The sequence below is a fragment of the Marmota monax genome, unplaced genomic scaffold (genome assembly GCF_021218885.2).
Source record: "Marmota monax isolate L192 unplaced genomic scaffold, Marmota_monax_Labrador192_F-V1.1 WCK01_AAM20220418_F8-fsc00050, whole genome shotgun sequence".
NCBI classification, from domain to species: Eukaryota; Metazoa; Chordata; class Mammalia; order Rodentia; family Sciuridae; genus Marmota; species Marmota monax.
The window spans coordinates 4,521,080-4,538,808 of NW_026694552.1; the positions used below are offsets into that span (position 1 = coordinate 4,521,080).

At 34.3% G+C, this 17,729-nt stretch overlaps 1 protein-coding gene and 1 long non-coding RNA gene across 15 annotated transcripts in view; one reads left to right on the plus strand and one right to left on the minus strand.

Annotated features, from left to right (window-relative positions):
• The window catches only part of Nrk (Nik related kinase), a 128,516-nt gene that overhangs the window by 69,943 nt on the left and 40,844 nt on the right, over window positions 1–17,729 (plus strand). For all 6 annotated transcript variants that reach the window (XM_058571612.1, XM_058571610.1, XM_058571611.1 and 3 more), the window contains exons 6-14: window positions 503–613; window positions 2,088–2,178; window positions 4,786–4,916; window positions 7,085–7,139; window positions 11,064–11,142; window positions 12,191–12,366; window positions 13,821–13,884; window positions 14,427–15,600; window positions 17,498–17,605. In XM_058571612.1, coding sequence (XP_058427595.1) covers window positions 503–613; window positions 2,088–2,178; window positions 4,786–4,916; window positions 7,085–7,139; window positions 11,064–11,142; window positions 12,191–12,366; window positions 13,821–13,884; window positions 14,427–15,600; window positions 17,498–17,605 — 1,989 coding nt within the window. The remainder of the gene's footprint in view (window positions 1–502; window positions 614–2,087; window positions 2,179–4,785; window positions 4,917–7,084; window positions 7,140–11,063; window positions 11,143–12,190; window positions 12,367–13,820; window positions 13,885–14,426; window positions 15,601–17,497; window positions 17,606–17,729) is intronic.
• Window positions 1–17,729, minus strand: part of LOC124076710 (uncharacterized) — a 170,100-nt gene that overhangs the window by 61,222 nt on the left and 91,149 nt on the right. For 3 of the 9 annotated variants that reach the window (XR_006846420.2, XR_009224593.1, XR_006846430.2), the window contains one exon: window positions 11,857–17,591. The exons of the other annotated variants lie outside the window; for them this stretch is intronic. This is a non-coding gene — a long non-coding RNA (uncharacterized LOC124076710). Of the gene's footprint in view, window positions 1–11,856; window positions 17,592–17,729 lie in introns of those variants that run through there. 9 annotated transcript variants of the gene reach the window in all.

Genomic DNA, 17,729 nt, shown 5'->3' on the forward strand with positions numbered 1-17,729 from the left:
GAGAAAATAAACTGGAATTTGAAAACATAAATAAAACAATGACAACTAAACTTAGTCTTGATATGGAAATGTAAATTCTTTTGACCCTCCACATCTTACTTCACTTCAAACCAAACTGTTATCTCTATTATCCTTTCCACTTAAGGTTCACCTAGGTTTGTCCCATTCACAAGCTTATTTCCAAGGCCATTATTCATTCTGTTTTCCATAAACCTAATGTTCTTTTTCTAAGCATTTCCAAACATTACCTATGATTCAAGGATTATTTTAAATCCCTCCTCCTGGTTAAATATCTCTGAAATGATAACTAGTTTCTCTCCCTCCACAAATTCTTTCTAATTCCACTAGTCTTTGGAGTTTTCCACCTGACAATTGAGCCAGGTTTGCAGTGCCTTAATCTCTAAACATTACATACAGATACAAGCTATATGTACTGGGAATTCTTGGGATATTTTCACAGAATTACTTTTTAATTCTTTATACTTTCTTAACTTCCCCACAGATGGTGATGGAGTTATGTGCAGCAGGCTCAGTCACTGATGTAGTGAGGATGACAAAAAATCAGAGTTTAAAAGAAGATTGGATTGCTTATATCTGCAGAGAAATCCTTCAGGTATGCCTTCATATAATCATTTTTCTTGATCTTGAAAGAACTTGAGAAAAATATGCAGATGTACCTTATACCTCCTATCTGATTGTTTAAGACTGTTTAACTTAACTTATGGATCAGGGAACCTAAGAAGACCAGAAAACTTTGGAGAAAGCAAACGTTGAGATAATGTCCCTCAACTTTAAGGTACATCACAAAATGGGTTAACAATTCTTTGCAAATCATGGCCTTTAATAGTTTTTTCAGATTCATACTACTGTGTTAAACTATCAGGGAAATGACCACTGGGATTATATATTATGTTGATTTTAGAGCTATTTCTAAAAAGCCATAGCACTATCGTCATAGATTAAGATGAAGGTGAGTCAGAAGTCACTGATCTACAGAAAATCTGCACCCATCTTTTTCCAGACAGATATCATTTTTGAATACTGCCCCACATTTCTTTTCTTTATTTCTAATACACAGTTGGATAAAGGCAACAATATTCTTGGTCTACCAGTCTCATTTTTTAGTGTGTGACTTAAGTGTTTAGGGTCAGAGAAGAAGATGTGACTGGAACCGAACAGTACCACTCTACATTGTTTGAATATACTTTCTGGGATTTTGGTTGGATTCACTTGTGATGTTAGTGTAAATGGTTATGAGTGCAAACTCTTGACTGAGTTGTAATTCCATCTCACCTACGTTAGCCATGTGATCTTAAGTCAATTACATAATTTCTCCAAGTCTCTTTCCTTGTGTGTAGTATAGGGTGATATTGGCACCATCCTCAAATGGTTGCTTTAAGGATTTAACAATTTACTCCATTTAAAGTACTTTGCAAAATGTCTGGCAAAGAATAAGGGCTCAATAATTTTTCACTGTTTTTATTTTTACTTCTATTATTACCTCCCAGTTAGTGTCTGAAGCAGTCTCACTGCAGCCTAATACTGCATACCATATCATGGTTTAGCCAGGTCACGGGTTAGTTTTAGTGGTGAGTGGGTTGAAGCCAGCACGGTAAGCCAACACAAATTGCAAATGCTTTAAAATGAATTTCCATATTACCTCAAATTCTCAGCCTACAAGGCTGACTTGAAAATATTTTGGACTAAACAAATGGTTGGATGAGGAATAGAGCAAAACTATGGCTGAGCTCTGATAAAGTTAGTATGTCCAGGTCTTTACTGTTATGGTTAGTTGGAAATATGGAGGTTAGAAAGGAAGGTAAAGTGACCCAATGTATACAAACATTACTTCTTGGTGTACTTTTTCTTTCATGGGTGTCCTGATTTATTTTCCTTTCCTTATAGCCAAAAGTAGAATTTCTGGGAATTGGTTGTATTAATTCCAGCATAAAGAAAGAATTTTGCCTGACACATCAACTCTGGGCCATTTTTCTTACCAAAAGTTTTCTCCAAAATACTAATAATAGTACCAGAAAAGAGTAAAATATATACTAATGTGACTTTCTTTTTAACACATGTGCATACAGGGCTTGGCTCACCTTCATGCACACCGAGTAATTCACCGGGACATCAAAGGTCAGAATGTGCTACTGACTCATAATGCTGAAGTAAAACTGGGTAAGTTTCTTCTTGCAATATTTAAGGTGAGGGTCAAAACATTTTATGAAGAAAATTCCTTTAGGTTAACGGTGCTCTTTATCACTAACAATATCCTCTACTTAGTTGAGCTGAGATTCCCCTGCTTAGAAAAATCAATCAAATTTTAAAATTTTGTTTGGAAGGAAAGGTGGGGGAAAAGAAAAAGGATGTTACCAACCACTTCTTTGAACTAATGTTGATTAAAATATCCTAAATTATAATGGGGATTACTTTTTGGTCAATGTTTTACCATCTATTAGAGATACCTATTATATTCATTTCAACAATTAAATGGAGGATTTACCATGTGTGAATTTCTGTGTCATTGGCAGGAATTTCAAAAATTACACATCACAGAGCCATGTTTTCTCAAGAATACCAAAGAATTTTTAAATTACTTAAGCATGAGTTGTTTCTTTGCATTTTCCCTCAATTATTTAAAGAAAATATGTCATTTGGAAGTGAAGCTCTAATAATATCCAAATCAAATTCAGAATTAGAAATCAAAGGACAGAAAGTCCCTAGCTTATTATTTTAGGAATTAGAATGACATAATTCATTTGAAAAAAAAAAATATATATATATATATAGTCTCACAGGTAATAGGGAACAACAATATATTATACCTTTTAATATTTAAAAAACACTGATGGTTGGTTTTTCAATAATACCACATAAACTAAGTCAGTACTACATAATGGCAGATAACCCCATTAATTCATTGATATAAAACATAAGTATTGTGTTTTTTAATTATATCAATTATTTTTTATCATGTGTCTTAATATGACCTTAACATATTTTCCATTTTCTTGCTAAACAAATAGAATCTGCATAGAGACTTTGGTAATTCATTGAAAACAGTTTTTAAATGGATTTTGTGGAAAAGTATGAAGTAATAATTGTTCTTGAAATAAGTGAAAGTAGTTTCCAGAAAATGTATCATTCTTTTTCTACTTAAAAGTTACAAAGCTAGAAGCACAATTTTAAGAAACTGCATTAAAGCACATAAGAGGCATTATAGATTTCAAGTTCAATCGTGCAGGATGTATATACCACCATAAGGCTAAGTATTATGTTCATGAGTACAGCAACACTTCCCTAAGCTTGGGTCAAGTTGCTTGCCAATCCAACCATTTACAACACAGAAGAGAAATTGTTAAGTGAAAAAAAAATCACTAAAATATTGGTTCACTCTGGTGGAGTGCTGGATTCAAATTTAATCAGGCTTATTACACACATAATTCTCTCATAACTTGTTTTAGATTTCTCAGATCCTCACATATTTTTTAAAACAACATCTTATGAGAAGTTTCCAGAAGGCAAACCTAATGATAGGCAAAGGAAGTGATGGAAATGAAAGAGACACAAAAATAAGTATATTGTGGTTGCAATTGATCAATAATCTTCACATTTCAAGCCTTAATGTTATTAAGGAAAAGGTTAAACTATGACATTGTTGAGGTTTCTACTATACCCTTCATCTTAATTTTAACTTTCTCATTCTATTTTCCCCTTTTCTTCTATTCATCACTCTTTCTTCTAATCTTTTCTCTTTTGATTTTCTCCCCTGGAATGTACACCATATATATCAGCTTATGGCTATCACAGGTTATTTCTTTGCCATTAAAGTTGGCCATTAAGGATAGTGGAAATGCTAAGCTCCAAGTTAAACTAGTTCTTTAAAAATTATAGATAATGAGATTTTGCAGCACCCAATGGTGGTCTTCACAATATGAACGTGTGTGTTCGTGTTTTTGTTAGACCTTTCTTAATCTGTCTTGAACTATCAGGGTTTTTCTTTTCCTTTTTCTTTTCTTTCTCTAAATTCTTCAAGCTGTTTTTCAGTCAGTTTTGTTCACCATCATCTAGATTCCTGGAAACCATTCTAAATTAGAAAATCTACTTCATTTTTCATCCCTGTCTTATTTTTTCTGGAATAAATAACCCTGGTCTACTTCAGCCTATTTTCTGTCTGTTTCTGAGGATACCATACTAAATATTTTCTTCTAATGTATCCCACAGATGAATAGGAGACTAAACTTTCATGGCCTAAGTTAAGATATATGTACCACAGTAAATATTTGCATCTGATTCAGAAAATTTGTGTAAGCATTTAAACTAAATTCCAGAAAAAAACTCAATTTTCTTTATCATTGACATTAGGACTTCCTAATGTTATGAGTGAGAGCTTCCTAAGCAACTACTAATATGTTTAACATTTCTTAGATGATGCTTATACTGTTATTCTTCCTCTAGCTTGGTGGCAGGTCCAAATACTACATATGTTATCACTTCAGAGGTTCAGAGTGTACCAGTGGAACTTTATTTTTAATATTCATGGTAAACATACAGCCAAACCTACTGTAGATTTATAATAGCACTATTGAGTCTCATTCCAACATAAATAGCAGCAAAAGCTTATTTCCCAGTATTCCTGGAGTAGAATTCATGGTAAAGTTTTCAGAGCTGGAATGAAAATCTGTTACCCATTGTGGCTTTTGTATTGGCTTTCCAAGTTAAAGCAATAACTTATTGAGTTTTTTGTTCCTGATTAATTATTTTGACATATGCTGAATTTTGCAGTGGATTTTGGAGTGAGTGCCCAGGTGAGCAGAACTAATGGACGAAGAAATAGCTTCATTGGGACACCATACTGGATGGCACCTGAAGTGATTAACTGTGATGAGGACCCAAGACGCTCCTATGATTACAGAGTGAGTATAAGGATTCAGATATTGGGAATCAAAATTTGGAAAGGATTTTTGATGAACATTTAATGATAAAATATTATAGGAAAAAGCAGGCAGCTCCTCCCTTCATATTAACTTTAAGAGGAAAATCTAGCCTCTATTTCTCTATGTGGTTTGATAGTATATGTGAAAATAATATTTTCTATGAATGTAGAAAAAGTAGACAATTGGGAGTTATTCAAATTTGAGGGGGAATCTAGTTCATGTTGCTTGCAACTACTTGGTTAAAAAATATTATATTATGTGGCTTTATATGGAACTTTAACATCCAGGGACAGAGGATATTTTAAACTTATAAATGAATAAATGTAAAGCCAATTATTAATCTGCACAATAACTTAGCTCCAAAAAGAAAAAAAAAACAGATAATTTGATTACTCAGGGTAACAGAGAAAATCTTTGGCATGTTGTTCACTTCTAAAACCACAGAGAATCAGTGGAATAGTCAAATTAAGTAACAATTTGTGCTATTTATTAAAATTTCCACTGAAATTGCAATTTGGACAATATACATCTATGTACACATTTCAAAAGGCTGATGTGGAAAGAAGGAAAACTCTCCAGTTGCTATAGACTGGAAAAACCTCACTCACTCTCCACATCATAAGTCATCCAAACAATTCATTGTGGTCTCCCTGTGTGGAACCTAGGGCTCAAAACTTGAAGTTGATTAATCTAAGTTTCATCCCTTTTCCATTTCCTTGAATGCCCTCTGCTTGATCTGCAAAGTAATTATTTACTGAGCACTCATAACATATTCAGTGCTATATTAGGATCTGTGGAGACTACAGAAGCATTAGTTCTTCAAGTGACTTGCTATAAAAATAGAGCTTTATACCTGTGTATTTTGATAACCTTCCTAGAATTTTTACCTGCATTAACTATTTATTTTTATATTTTTGCCCTATTTAGTCAAATTAATACTTCATCTTAGAATATCACAAATGAAGTGTGAAGAACTATAAACCATGGGGAAATCATGTCAGATTCAGTTTTCCCATATACATGTATGAAAACATCACAGTGAATCCCACCATCATGTACATCCCTAAGAAAGGGGTCCTAACTAGAATATGATATATTCCATGGTTGTATAATTATATCAAAATTAATTCTAATGTCATGTATAACTAAAAAGAACCAACAAAAAAGCTGAAAAAAAGAACCATAAACAAGGATTCCAAAACTTCATTGACCTCATTTAGGAGTCATTCAGCTAGTGTACTGTAGCCCTGTGACCTTTCCATACTCTGAAAAACAAAGTACAGTTAGTAGTGGTCAGAACAATTTCTATGGGTCTCATGATAATTACAGCTTAAGTTTACTGTATTCCAGGAACAGCTGAAATGTATATTTACACATATAAATATATTAATAATTTATATACACTATGTAATTTATAAACTAGTACACATATTTATATTATAATATGTAATATTTTGTATTATATATTTAATATAGAAGCTGTTAATTATAATTATGTTTAACATAAAGTGTATTTATATATGTTAAATGTGTGTGTATACATATGTATACACACACATACACAAATCTTATGAAATGGGTCCTATTATAATCACCATTTTATATACAATGAAATTGAGGTTCAGAGATTTAAATCATTTGCTATAGATCACACAGCTTGTGGATCTGTGTATTAGATCTTCTTTACAGTGAGTTCCTTTTGATATTTCAGGTAAGGCAACACAAGCAGTACACCCAAGAAGAACTTTTCCTCCACTGAACCTCATTCCATCATATCAGCCTGTTGTGTTGAGGGTCTAACTGGAGATCAAGCTCAGATAATGTCTTCCTATGATATTAATTTATAATGAAGCTTCATTATATAAAAACTATGAAATGGCTCTGGTGTTGACAACATCCACCATCAGCCAAAGATTAAGATTCTTAATACTACCAGTTTTCCATATATAAATATATATAAATTATATATATATATATATATATATATATATATATATATATATAGTACCTTTATTGTATTAATTTGTTTTATGCAGTGCTGAAGATCAAATGCAGTGTTTCACATGTGCTAACCAAGTGAGCTTCAATTCTAGCCCCCCAATTTCCCATTTTATGTTACATATTTTTTGTCATCTTTTCTTTTGCAGAGTGATGTATGGTCTGTTGGAATCACTGCTATTGAAATGGCTGAAGGTGCTCCACGTGAGTAAAAATGTTTGATATTTGTTAAAGGCTAGGGAAACATACTGTACAAACTTGATTCTCTGGAAGAAGATGATACTGCCACTTGTACTATTCAGGTTTACTGAACACACAGGTGTCACACTACATGCCAAACTATTAATGGTAGCCTTTTCAGTGATTACTAAATGCTTTTGTCATAATTGCTGAATTTGAATACATAAAACTAGCTTGTGATTTTCTTTCTTATACCTTATTTAGGCTGACTGAGTGCTGTTTCAGTTTAGCCTCACAGTATTTGGTTCTGACTGTCCTGAGCAACCCAAAACAAAGGCATCCCAATCTATATTTACTGATGGAATATTTAGGTTCTAGAATGTTTATGGTCACACTCTACTACTGCTAAAGGCTAGGATAGTTGAAAAAATCCACCAGTGGATCATTGAAATTGAACCAATCCTCAACAATATTGGGAATTAAGTATTTTTCCCCTTTGGAAGCAATTCAACTCACTTATTTCCTCCTTTCAGCTACCCCAAAACCCTTGATAATTTCATCTTATATTCCTCACCTCCCCATCATTTAAATTACTTAGTGACATGCCATCCTCTCAAGGCACTGTTTCTGGTAGGAAAGTGAAATGTGAACTTGAGTGTAAATGATTGATATTCATCTAGTGCATGGCTCCATAACATTTGCTGTCCTCAGTATTTAAATCCAAAGGTATAAATGATAATGCATTCCTGGTATTGTTGTGACAGGAGTGAGGAATGCCTTCAGGGATGTGTGGGGTAGGGGCTTTGCTTCCTCCTCTCCAAGCAGATCTAATATGCTCCCACATTCCTACATGCTCCATCTGCACAGCATCTACCTGCCAAGCTTAATAAATTTGGATTAACATAGTGTTTCAAGGACAATGGGAGTTTCAAGTAGAAATAGTGGTAACATAATTTTTGAATTTCTGATATTCCTTGGAATACCAAAAAGGGGCTGAATAAAAAAGCTAGGACAGTTGTGAAGATCTGTTTCCTACTGTTTCTGTTTTAATGACCTCCAAACTGCAAAGTACCTAAGTTGGATGAATAAAAAATTAATGATGGAGGGGGCTTGGGTTGTGGCTCAGTGGTAGAGTGCTTACCTAGCACATGTGAGGCAGTGGGTTCAATCCTCAGCACCACATTAAAAAATAAATAAAATTAATAAAGGTGTCCAAAATTTTTTAAAAAATATTAATGTTGGAAAATATTAAAATGAAAAACTTACATATGGCACATATATAAAATAGAAACTGTAGAGATGCAACTTATTCCTCATCATTCCCTAATGATTTCTGTTTGGAAAACATGCTTAGATTATGTTAGGTTGTGAAGCACCAGACTGCTTTTCCTACTCCCTCTTCTCTTATACTTCCTCCTCCTCTTCAGTCTCTCTTCACTCTGTCCCTTTCTCTCTCCTTAAATGCAGAGTATCACATTTCATATAAGTATTGCATGAATTTGGTTAGGATACATAACTGTATCAAATAGTCATGCAAGAGACATGTCTGCATCTTTTTTCCCATTGTTTCTGATTACTCTTCAAAAATTCTTTCATTTTGAGAAAGAAAATGAAATATTTTTGACTTAAATATTAAATCATTGGGAAAAAGCAATGAGCAAACTTACAGAGGGAGTACAGAGAAGTCTTGCATAGAATATGCAAATGGAAAGCTTCTTGCAAAAGACCAGTGAGAACCAGAAGATTCATAACCCACGGGGACAGAAAATAAGGTCACTATGCCTGGATAAATATGTGTAGTGTTGGATCTTTGATCATGAGCAACTCTAGATAGGCACTCCACTAAAATTTTTCTTTCATCACCCTCCTTTACTGCCTGGAGCATTAACTTTGCATGAAAGTGAATTTCGTGAATTTAATTGTAGCAATCCTCCAAGTTCTGATAATAATAATTTCAGAAGGAATGGCTATGTAACGCAACAGTTATCTGATAACAAAATGATTTCCCTCTGTTCTTTGGTAAGTCTTTCCCAGAGAAATAAGAGTAAGAATAAATTCTCAATGAAAAGATTCTATGAAGACCTTTAGTGAAGAGAAGAACTGGACTCTTGCATACCAGGACTACCTTCAGTCCTTAGGTTCTGGGTAGCAATTCAAACAATATTGGGGCCTTTAAACCAAGGCCAGAATATTGCTAGTAGTCAACTAATGTTGAAGATATATTCTTATTATTATTATAAATGTACATCTTTTCCTGAAAGAGAATCAGGTTAGGGTTATCTTCCCTTTCTTGTCAAGTCTACATCAGCAAATTTACCTTAATCTCCCACTGTATCTTTCCCAATTTTAGCATTTTTCTTGATATTGTAGAAATCATTCTTAATATTTTCAATCATACTTGTTTAGTGTCTGACTTCTATTCCTTGCTGTGTCCCTCCCGCACGCCCTATGTCAATCTTTTCCTGAACACCTCATGATTCAAATTTACCTCTGACCCTTCAAGAGGCTCATTTCTTCAGTATTCAGAAGTCTTCAGATCTCAACATGTTAGGAATAAACTGCATTATTTAACCTAATTTAAACTAAGCTCAGTTTAATACGTGCCCAACCCCGTAAGAGACGTGTTTTTAAAAGAAGGTTTGCTATTTCAAAGGAATGGGCCTCTAAAATGGTAAACATTTAAGCAGTGTTATGAGATATGTGCTGGCGGGAGAGGGGGGACTTACTGACATTCCTAAAATTAGGCCACATAGGAAACCATGCACAGCTGCTGTTGACATAGCTCTTTTACCCACCCTATGCTCCATTCTTTTGTGACTTTTTTGTTTCCATTGGAAAAAAGGCTTGCCTGCCCTATGTGCTAACTCTTGACCTCTGAAGATGTTGTCAGTTGACTGAATGTTGCTCAAATGTTAATAAATGACAACTGTTTAATATTGTACAAACTCATAATATGTTTAAAGGACAGGATTGGGTGACTGATTGGACACAGTAAAGGAATTAAAAGAGCCAAATATGACCCTGATATTTTGGGCTTGGTGCTAATTCTGCCCTCAATTATAAGCCTGAACCTTCTATTTATTTATACTCGTGTAATTGAGAACAAAGCTTGAACTTTGAACAATTGTCTTTATATCACCCTAGTAAAATAATTCTAGTGAGGGGTTTTTTCCCTACTACTGAGAGGTCTGTTTGACACTGTAGGTTTTCTAAGGAATGCATTTTGGGAGAGGAAGGATGATTCTATTAAGAATTGTTCATATCAAACTGTCCTCTCATGAATGACATGCTTGTAGTGTTAGATGACATTTACATTAATGGTCTCTGTTGGGGAAGTTTTGCACTGCCAGCTTCCTTTAATCAAAACACAAGAGGAAATAAGTGAAGTGATACACATATTTTGACACTTATAGAAAAACCCAGAATTCCCAAACCAATGAGGTAATTAATTTATATAGCTCATATCGAAATAGGCTTTTCTTTATATGCCATGTGTATGAAAAAGAATGAGAGTCCAGTAATTTGGCACAGATATGAATTGCCAGATAAAGTTTTTATCATAATATTAATAGTTAACATTTATTAAATACCTACTACATACCAGACAGTTTCATTCTTTAACTACATATTCTACTTTTCCGACTATAAATACCTACATTGAGGGAACAAGGGATTGTATTTATCTCTACTTTTAATTAACTTTTCTAATGTAGATCAACCACACATTTCAAAATTCTTATCTAATTGAACTTATTATTTGTCACACCCAGTAATATGAAATTTTGGAATCTTATATAATACAATGTGTTACAATGACACTACCTTTATTTTTTTTGTATGTACTCATCCCTTAATGCCTAACAGGATATGTAAAAGAACTCTGAGAATCCCCTCCCAAATGTTGTTACCCTCTTTATTCTTTCTAAACCTATCTGTTTCCCTTTGCAGCTCTGTGTAACCTTCAGCCTTTGGAAGCCCTCTTCGTTATTTTGCGGGAATCTGCTCCCACTGTCAAATCCAGTGGATGGTAAAGATAAATGTGTTAATCTTCTAAATACATTGACTCAATATTTTTATATAGCAAAGTTTTTATTCATTCTATCAATCCTGTTTCACCAAAGAGATAGCCAGCCAGCTAGAAATAAATAATATCCTTCAGAATATGATGATCACATTACTGTTCTGTCATTAATGGGCATTTTTCATTTGTTTCCCCAAATGCTAACCATTTGTGAAGTTTCTCACTGTGCCTATTTAGGCAGTGAGTGACTGTGATATACAGCCCTTTTGGTTGGCCCATGAAACAAAAGAGGAATTATAGATCTACAGCAGAGGACTTGTTCCTTCAGAGTGGTACTGGACAGCTAAACTTGGAAATTCTCTCTGAAGCTGTTGACCTAGTACCTTAAGCTCTTGCTTTATTTTCAGTATTTATTACTTTTCCTGATTGAAATGGTAACTATGATTTGATTATTGACATTCTTCCTTGTAATTCAATTTAACCCTTTCTACAGATTCAGGCTTTCTGGCAATATCCTTTCTGTGGGCCATTTTATAAGATCAGTTAGTCCTGGTTAGTTAGCACCCTCTTATTGTATCATTATATCCATGCTTCTGCAGCTAAAATTTCATATAGTAAGTTAAATATTCTGGCTTCAGTGGATGACTATTGTAGGATGACCAATCTAGTCTCACAGACTATATATATATATATATATATATATATATACACACAACACACACACACACACACATACATACACACACATACACACATTAACCATTTAATTGCCAGAATACCATATGTGTTTTTACTATGTGCATGCTTCTGAAGCCATTGAAATATTTACTATTATTTGGGTAGAAAATACTTTCTTTTTCTGAGGTTTAAATGACCTCATTTTATAATGTATATTTTTAAACTGCAGGATATTGGCTGATTGAAAGGACTATGATAACTAGAGACAACTCTTATAAAAAAATGACTTTCAGAGAGGCATGGATGGGGTTGGGGGTGGATAGAGGTATGGCAAGCCTAAAAATGCTCTTTCTTTCCTTTTATTCATTTATTTTAGGTCCCGCAAGTTCCACAATTTCATGGAAAAGTGCATGATAAAAAACTTCCTGTTTCGCCCTACTTCTGCAAACATGCTTCACCACCCATTTGTTCGGAACATAAAAAATGAACGCCATGTTGTTGAGTCATTAACAAAACATCTTACTGGAATCATTAAAAAGAGACAGAAAAAAGGTATAATCTATGAGGTTTCATTTCACTGAAATGAATATTCAGATGATATCAGAATTTACTGGTTTTAGGAAAAAATTAGGTTGAAAATAAAAGGTCTGAGGCCTTCAATATTTAGTTTCTCCAACAATTTATTCTAATGGTTAACTTTTGCCTGAGTGTTTATATATGAGATTATTCATTGCTCCTAGTTATATCTGGCAAGCATTTGTATTTATGAAGACATTGAAAGTCTCAAATAGAATTTCATCATGTGATAATGTCATTTTAAGTAAAGCCCTAATAAAGATATTTTAATTGACTCTATGGAGATAAATAGGTTTGTACTTAATCATTTATTAACTGCCAATTTGAAGTAATGTTTGTATATCACATAAAGCTCATGTTATGTACTTATCTCCAACTATGAGATATAATCAAAGGAATTAATTTATACTAACAGAAGCAAAATTCTATCTATTGATGTTCAAAATGACAAGATGGCTTTCCACCAGTCCTAGGAGAAACTAGTCTGGAAGCTCTAACTTTGTTTTGTGGCACATTCTACATTTACTTTCAGATACCACAGGCTAGGTCCAAGGAAACAATGGAGTTGAAATGGAGAAACTACAATGATAGCAGGTGTCCTCAGATCAACTCCAGGATTTATCATAGTGGTGCTGTTCTATCTGCATAACTATAAGTATCCTGTTTTCAAGTAAGGAGCAGCCAGATTATTTATGCTTCTAGTGATGAAATCGTTGGACCAGCATTACAGAGGCCAACCAATCCCAAATGAGTGCAGAAAAACCATAAGTCTATTTGATAACTTCCTAATATCTGGAGTTGCAAAATGTCCAGAACATTACCTATAGGAAAAGTCCCAATTAGATAGAGGTTACCCTGAAAAATGTAAACATAGTGTCCCCAATATTTTAATATAGGAAATCCAAAGCAAAGCTCTTGATGATAAGCTTCTATAGTTCAGTAGTGACAGCAAAACTTATAGAAAAAATGAATATTTTAAATGTATTAAGTATAAAACCCAAAATGAAGGTTTTATCTTCTTCTTATAAAGACTAAATGTTAATCCTGAGCCACAAAGTTTTACATATAGATCATATAGCTGGAAGCTATGCCCACCAACCATCTAGAGCTTCTCTTGTCTCATTCTTTTATTGCCCCATTCTTGCTTCTTTTCCTAGAATTGTAGCAATTGTGTAGCCAAATTTTCTTTCCTATGTCCAGAAAAATTAATCTGCCTGTAATAGCAGTACTATATTGTAAAAGTGGGCCTGATAGAATATTGTATAAAGTACCAAGCAAGTGTTTATGAAGGCCTACTTTCTTCAGTGCCTTCTTGCCTCTGTAAATTCTATATCCTGAGCATTTAGAGTATACACAGTAACTAAGGTGGATTAAATTAAATGCATTTCACTGAGTGTTTATACATTATTTCTTTCTCTTTCATAAAAAAGGGATACCTCTGGTCTTTGAAAGAGAAGAAGCTATTAAGGAACAGTACACCATGAGAAGATTCAGGTGTGTTAAACAAATTGCATATATATTTTATGGTAGCAATTTACACATGGCAATTGATTCCATACTGTTGCCTTTTACTCAGAACAACTATATGCCAGATCTCTGTTTCAATGAGATATTGAGTGGAAATGTTGAGAATTTTCATGACTACTCAATGACACCTTAATAAGTGGTAATAGAATAATCAAGTATATTATCAGGGCTGGGGTTGTGGTCAATGGCAGAGCACTTGCCTTGCACATGTAAGGCACTGGGTTCCATCCTCAGGACCACATAAAAATAAATAAACAAAATAAAGATATTTTGTACATGTATAATTAAAAGATATTTTTAAAGTATATTATCAGACTCCACTAATAATTTAATACATTAAGCATTATAAATGTTTGCAAAAAGATAGTTCAGATGTTACAAGAATGATTCCACAAAGATTTACTGAAAATATATATTTTCATAGAAAATATATTTTAAAATAATAGTTCCTTGAATGACTCCATTCCACTAAAGTTTCGAATTGTGTGGCAATCATTTGTTTATTTCAGAGGGCCCTCTTGTACTCATGAGCTTCTGAGATTGCCAACCAGCAGCAGATGCAGACCACTTAGAGTCCTGCATGGAGAACCTTCTCAGCCAAGGTGGTTACCTGATCAAGAGGAGCCACAGATCCAGGCACTTCAGCAACTACAGGGAGCAGCCAGGGTATTTACACCACTACAGGCTCAGGACAACACACGTAGGCCTCCACAAGGGCAGGCTCAGGCACCTCAACGACTACATGGGGCAGCTCAGGTGTTTATGCCACTACAGGCTCAAGTTAAGTCTAAGTCATCTAAGCCTTTGCACATGCAGATGAAGGCACCTCCACGACTTCGGAGGGCAGTCCAGGTGGTCATGCCACTACAGGCTCAGGATGAGGTTCCTAAGCCTCTACAGGTTCACACCCCAGAACCCAAAGAGCAGCAGACTCAGGCCCACATCCAGAGCCAGGCATCAGAACAGCCTCAAGATCTAGATCAGGTGCCAGAGGAATTTCATGGGCACAATCAGGTTCCTGAACAACAGCAAAGGCAGGGCCAGGCTGCTGGACAACAGCAGAGGCAGAATCAGGTCCCTGAACAGCATCTGGAGCAAAACCAGGCACCTGAACAGCCAGAGGTACAGGAACAGGCTGCTGAGCCTGCACAGGCAGAGGCAGAGGGGGAGGAACCTGAGTCATTGAGAGTACATGCCCAGGTGTTCCTGCCTCTACTGTCACAGAACCACCATGTGCTGTTGCCACTACATTTGGATACTCAGGTGCTCATTCCAATAGGAGAGCAAAATGAAGGGTCCTCTCAGGCACAGGGCTGGGCACTAGAGCCCTCACAGGCAGTTGACTCAGTTCAAGCACTGATAGAAGGACTATCAAGAGACTTGCTCCGAGCACCAAACTCAGATAATTCAAAGCCACTTGGTCTGCTGCAAACCCTGATGGAAAACCTGTCATCAAACATGTTTTACTCTCAACCAGAACAGGCTCGGAAGAAAAAATCAAAAGTTTCTAGTCTAAGACAAGCTCTGGCAAAAAGACTGTCACCAAAGAGGTTTAGGATAAAGTCATCACGGAAACATGAAGAAATTGAACTCTCAGATTTAGAAGCTTGCAGGCAAAGGCGCCAACGCAGATGGGAGGACATCTTTAATCAGCATGAGGAGGAATTGAGACAAGTTGAAAATGTAAGAGTGCTTGGCATTTTTAACTGACTGAAAAATTCTGATGTTTGATTTTTTTTTCTTCTGTAAAACCAAATAAAATATAATTATTTGTTTTCTAATTAGTATCCCCTTAACCAGTAAAGAGATACTATATGCATATTTTGATATTTAAACATTACTTTCGTAATTTAAATTTCAAAGATACGTGTTTTATATTTCTCTATCCCTGAAGTTATTTTATTTGTTCTTTCTTGCTGTGGAATGCTAGACTGTGTGAATAAATGAATACAAATTTTGTACATATTATAATGAGAAGGAAAAGTAGTTTCCCAAACATTTTGTAGACAGTATTTACCAGGTTTATGACTTGTTTAAAAAGAATTACCACCCATTTTGCAAAATTAATCAATGGTATAACTGCACAGACCATGAAACAAGTTATAACTTGGTCTCTGCACCCTTTTGAAATATGCAATACATTGTGTTAACATCTCTTATTTAAGAATAAATCTTCATTCTTTCAAAGGCTTATAATTTAAATGAATGCAATTTGATGGAGCTGTTGAATTTAATTTGGCAACTTTAATGATAATAGTTTGTGAGCTTGATAAGCAAATTAATGATTTTAGACAAGATTAGAAAAACTTTCTATTTTCCCCATTTATGTAAAAGAATTACTGTGATGATACTAAATTAAACACTGTTATCCACTTCCACTTACCTAATAACAATTCATGTGGTAATTACAAATGAACCTTGTCTGAATATCTACATAAGAATTCTTTAGGTTTGTGCACATGGAATCAATTGAACAAATGCTAATTCCCTGGCATGTTTAGCATGAAAAAAAGTAAAAGCAGCAAAAGAAAGGCCAAAATGGGGCCTTCTAACTCCTAGAATATAAAGAGAAAGAAAGCAGATGGAGAAGGAAAAGTATGAGTCTGGAATGGTGATATTTCCCAGAAATTAAAGCCTCTAACATGCTAATATTTTCAATGAACGCTGTTAACCACTGAAGATATAATGGGCTCTCATTAGTGGGAAAAAAACACACCTTTATTTATCTCTCAAAAGTCGGGTATCACCAACATAACACATACTTATTGTCATATATTGTTTTCATATATATGTGAGAAGCCATTTTATAATAGAAGGAAAAGTTAATAAATAATAGATACCAATCCCATGACCCTAGCATCTTGAACAATCATTCAAATCTTTTTGTATGATCCTTAATAAATCACAAAAGAAAAGTATTGAAACTACCTATACTTGAAGTCATAGGTCTTTTGAAATACCTGAAATTTAGTTTAAAATTTAGAGGCATTTGTAGATGCTTCGGCTCACCATCAGAAAACACACACACACACATGCACACGCACACACACACACACATACACACACACACACAAAACATGTGTTCATTACCCTCTTTGACTTGAAGGGATAATACTGATTGACCTAAAAGAAAAAAAAAATATCCTGAATTCTTGGAGATCAATTAGGGAGGAACTTTAACACCTTTATACCACAGATAGATCTTTCATTACTCAAAATGACCAAACGTTGGAGTTTCTAACAGTTTAGTAAATGCAAAGCTTTATTGAGGATTATGAGTTAATCAAGGCTTAGAGCAGAAATTCTTAATCTGGATCCCACAGATGAGCTTCAGTAGGTTAGCAATCCCCCTGAAAACATATGCAAATCTGTTTCTATATGCATTTTTCTATGGACAATTTGTAGCATTCCTCAGATTTTAAGTGAGATCCTAATTCAAAACTCTTAGAAACTACTGGTTTAAATCAGTTTTAAAATTTGGAAATTAATCTTTTCAACTGTATATTATGATGATGCAGTTGTTACTTTTGTTTGTATTTTAACAAAAATTAAAATATTTATGCTACTTTTTGTTTCAAAGGACAAAGAAGATGAATCATCAGACAATGATGAAGTATTTCATTCAATTCAGGCAGAAGTACAAATAGAACCATCACAGCAACATGATCCAAACCCTAGAGAAGATGAGGTAAATTTCTCAAAATGAATTTCTATGACATTAGGAGGAGCATATAACAGTGATTCTTAAACTTTTTAAAATATTTTGTTTCAGTTGTAGTTGGATACAATATCTTTATTTTATGTATTTATTT